At 39.9% G+C, this 2,500-nt stretch overlaps 1 protein-coding gene and 1 pseudogene across 1 annotated transcript in view; both read left to right on the top strand.

Annotated features, from left to right (window-relative positions):
• The window catches only part of LOC136710951 (receptor tyrosine-protein kinase erbB-4-like), a 361,050-nt pseudogene extending 359,011 nt beyond the window's left edge, over positions 1-2,039 (top strand).
• A 95-nt stretch (positions 2,040-2,134) lies between these two features.
• Positions 2,135-2,500, top strand: part of LOC136710950 (receptor tyrosine-protein kinase erbB-4-like) — a 72,926-nt gene continuing 72,560 nt past the window's right edge. Inside the window, exon 1 of the mRNA XM_066686862.1 lies at positions 2,135-2,258. Within this exon, the coding sequence (XP_066542959.1) occupies positions 2,135-2,258 (124 nt within the window). The remainder of the gene's footprint in view (positions 2,259-2,500) is intronic.

Here is a 2,500-nt window from a genome sequence, read left to right as displayed (position 1 = left end):
TTGTGGTGCCGGACCAATGTAAATCTAATTTCATTCACTGCACCAGTGCTGGAGGTGTAAAAGTACATGTAGATTGTGATTCAAATCAAATGGACTTCAGGAACTTACAATGGACTATAATAACTATGAACAATGTTAGATTGGGGTGGCACAGCAGGTAGTGTCGCAGTCCTGGAGGTCGCAGGGGCCTGGAGGTTGTGGGTTCGATTCCCACTCCGGGTGACTGTCTGTGAGGAGTGTGGTGTGTTCTCCCTGTGTCTGCGTGGGTTTCCTCCGGGTGACTGTCTGTGGGGAGTGTGGTGTGTTCTCCCTGTGCCTGCGTGGGTTTCCTCCAGGTGCTCCGGTTTCCCCCCCACAGTCCAAAAAACACAATTTGGTAGGTGGATTGGTGACTCAAAAGTGTCCGTAGGTGTGAATGTGTGTGTGTGTTAGTGTTGCCCTGTGAAGGACTGGCGCCCCCTCCAGGGTGAATTCCCGCCTTGCGCCCAATGATTCCAGGTAGGCTCTAGACTCACTGCAACCCTGAACTGGATAAGGGTTACAGATAATGAATGAATGAATGTTATATTGTTAAAAAAAAACAACAAATCAAATGAGGGTGAAATTTGAATTGACTTTAAAGAAATGTGGCATGTAAATGACGAACTGAAACACTGAGTAAAGAATCAAACTGAGTCACATTTAATGATGCACTGATTATATTCTCAGATTTATAACTCATGAATGCCTGAAGGTATCTGTGTGCTCCACATACTGTTAGAAACCGAAGATCTCAACGTTTCTAAAAATAGCGAGTATAGGGAATTAGGGAGTAATCCAGTGTGAAAAAACTCTCATAACTGATAGTAGTCTAATCATAACTGAGCTCACTGCTCAGGGACATGAACAATGTTTACTTTTAGTTTCGTTTTTTGTCACATGACATCAACCCACGCTGTCTCCATGCAGAAAAATATGAGTCATCATCAAAAACATACTCCCATTATTTATTTATAGTTCACATCAAATAATATTTGATTAGATCACCGAATATAAACTAAACAGCTTAAATATGTCTGCATTGTGTGTATTCTAAATAATCCAGTATAATTTCGTCATATTTTTAAAAGATTATAATAATAATAATAATGTTTACTATTATAAGTAGCTGAGTAAATTGCCAATGTACCAAAACATTGTTTATTTGTTGGGATATTGCCCATATTTGCCCTGAACTAAATTCCTGAAAGTCTGGGCCTGCTGTGACTGTCAGAGTTTTATCAGTCATACATCCCAGAGCTTAGAATATCAAGAAAAATACGTCCGTCTGATGCTACAAATTTACTTTGTCACAGTAATATGCCATACGATAAATTACCATCAAAAATGCTTATGTTTTCAACTAACTGACACCTCACACTGACAATCTGTGCAGATTTATCAGGTAATAGAATAAGTTTTGAAGGCTGTACATTGAGAAATATGTAAAATAACAACAGGAGCTTGGTACAATTTTGGTCAAAACATGGCCAGTTTCAAGAAAATATCAAATATCAGTTAGCATTTAAACCTCAAGTGATTACATATTTGAACAGCCAAGGGTTTGTAGAAAAGAAAACAACATATTGAATATGACTATGTCACATAATTACTGTTTAAATGCAACTGAAAGAGGCACTGACAAAAAAAATAATCAGAACAGCCAAAAAACTAAAAAAAAGTTCTAGGGGTTAAATCAATACAAATTGAGTAAATAGCGAATCAGTTTCTAAGGAATCACATTCAACCTGAATCAAATCGAATCATGATGTATTCTGAAAGTCTTCGAGGAACTGAATCATTTATGAAGATTCAAAATCAAGCTGAATCGTGTTGAGATTTTATGATGCGCTGAATCACTCTACAGGAGCGTGACTGGATCGAGTTATTCAGAGGGCAGTGATTTTCTTCTGGAATCTTCCCTCAAACTCTGTGATTTTCCTTCTCCAACATCAAAGTTCCCCTTCTCCGCGGCTCCAGCGGGGAGTCGGCTGACGGCCGAGCGTTCGGGATCAGTTTGACGACCGGCCCGAGGCCTTTGATCTGGAGCAGAGGAGAAGAGAAAGACTGGAAGTGTGGGAGAAAGACGGAGGGATGATTAAAAGAACGAGGCTTAATGCATCATCAAAAGAGCCTCAGTGTCTCTTCAGCGGAGCTCAGACGTGTTCGCAGGAATCTCCCGCTCCTCCGAGCCCAGAGTCCACTGATCAAACTGGACAGAGGGGATGGAGGGATGGAGGGTTAGAGGATGTTATTAGTTGATTGATAGATGGACAGTAGGAGAGAGGGAGGTTTTAATTTTCGTTCTTTCTTTCACCTTTTAATGTCAGGTTTATTTCTCTTCTTCTTCTTCTCCCTGTCTATTATCTATGATCTAAAAGATCTGCCTTTCATCCTTTACGTATTGTTTGTTTCTTTGCGTCTTTGCTTATTGGGAATTCTTTTTTTTTTTTTTTTTTCAGATGCACAGGCCCCAGACTCA

The sequence above is a fragment of the Hoplias malabaricus genome, chromosome 12 (genome assembly GCF_029633855.1).
Source record: "Hoplias malabaricus isolate fHopMal1 chromosome 12, fHopMal1.hap1, whole genome shotgun sequence".
NCBI lineage: Eukaryota > Metazoa > Chordata > Actinopteri > Characiformes > Erythrinidae > Hoplias > Hoplias malabaricus.
Note: the sequence above shows the minus strand (reverse complement) of the source record. Positions and strands in the feature narration are given on the sequence as shown.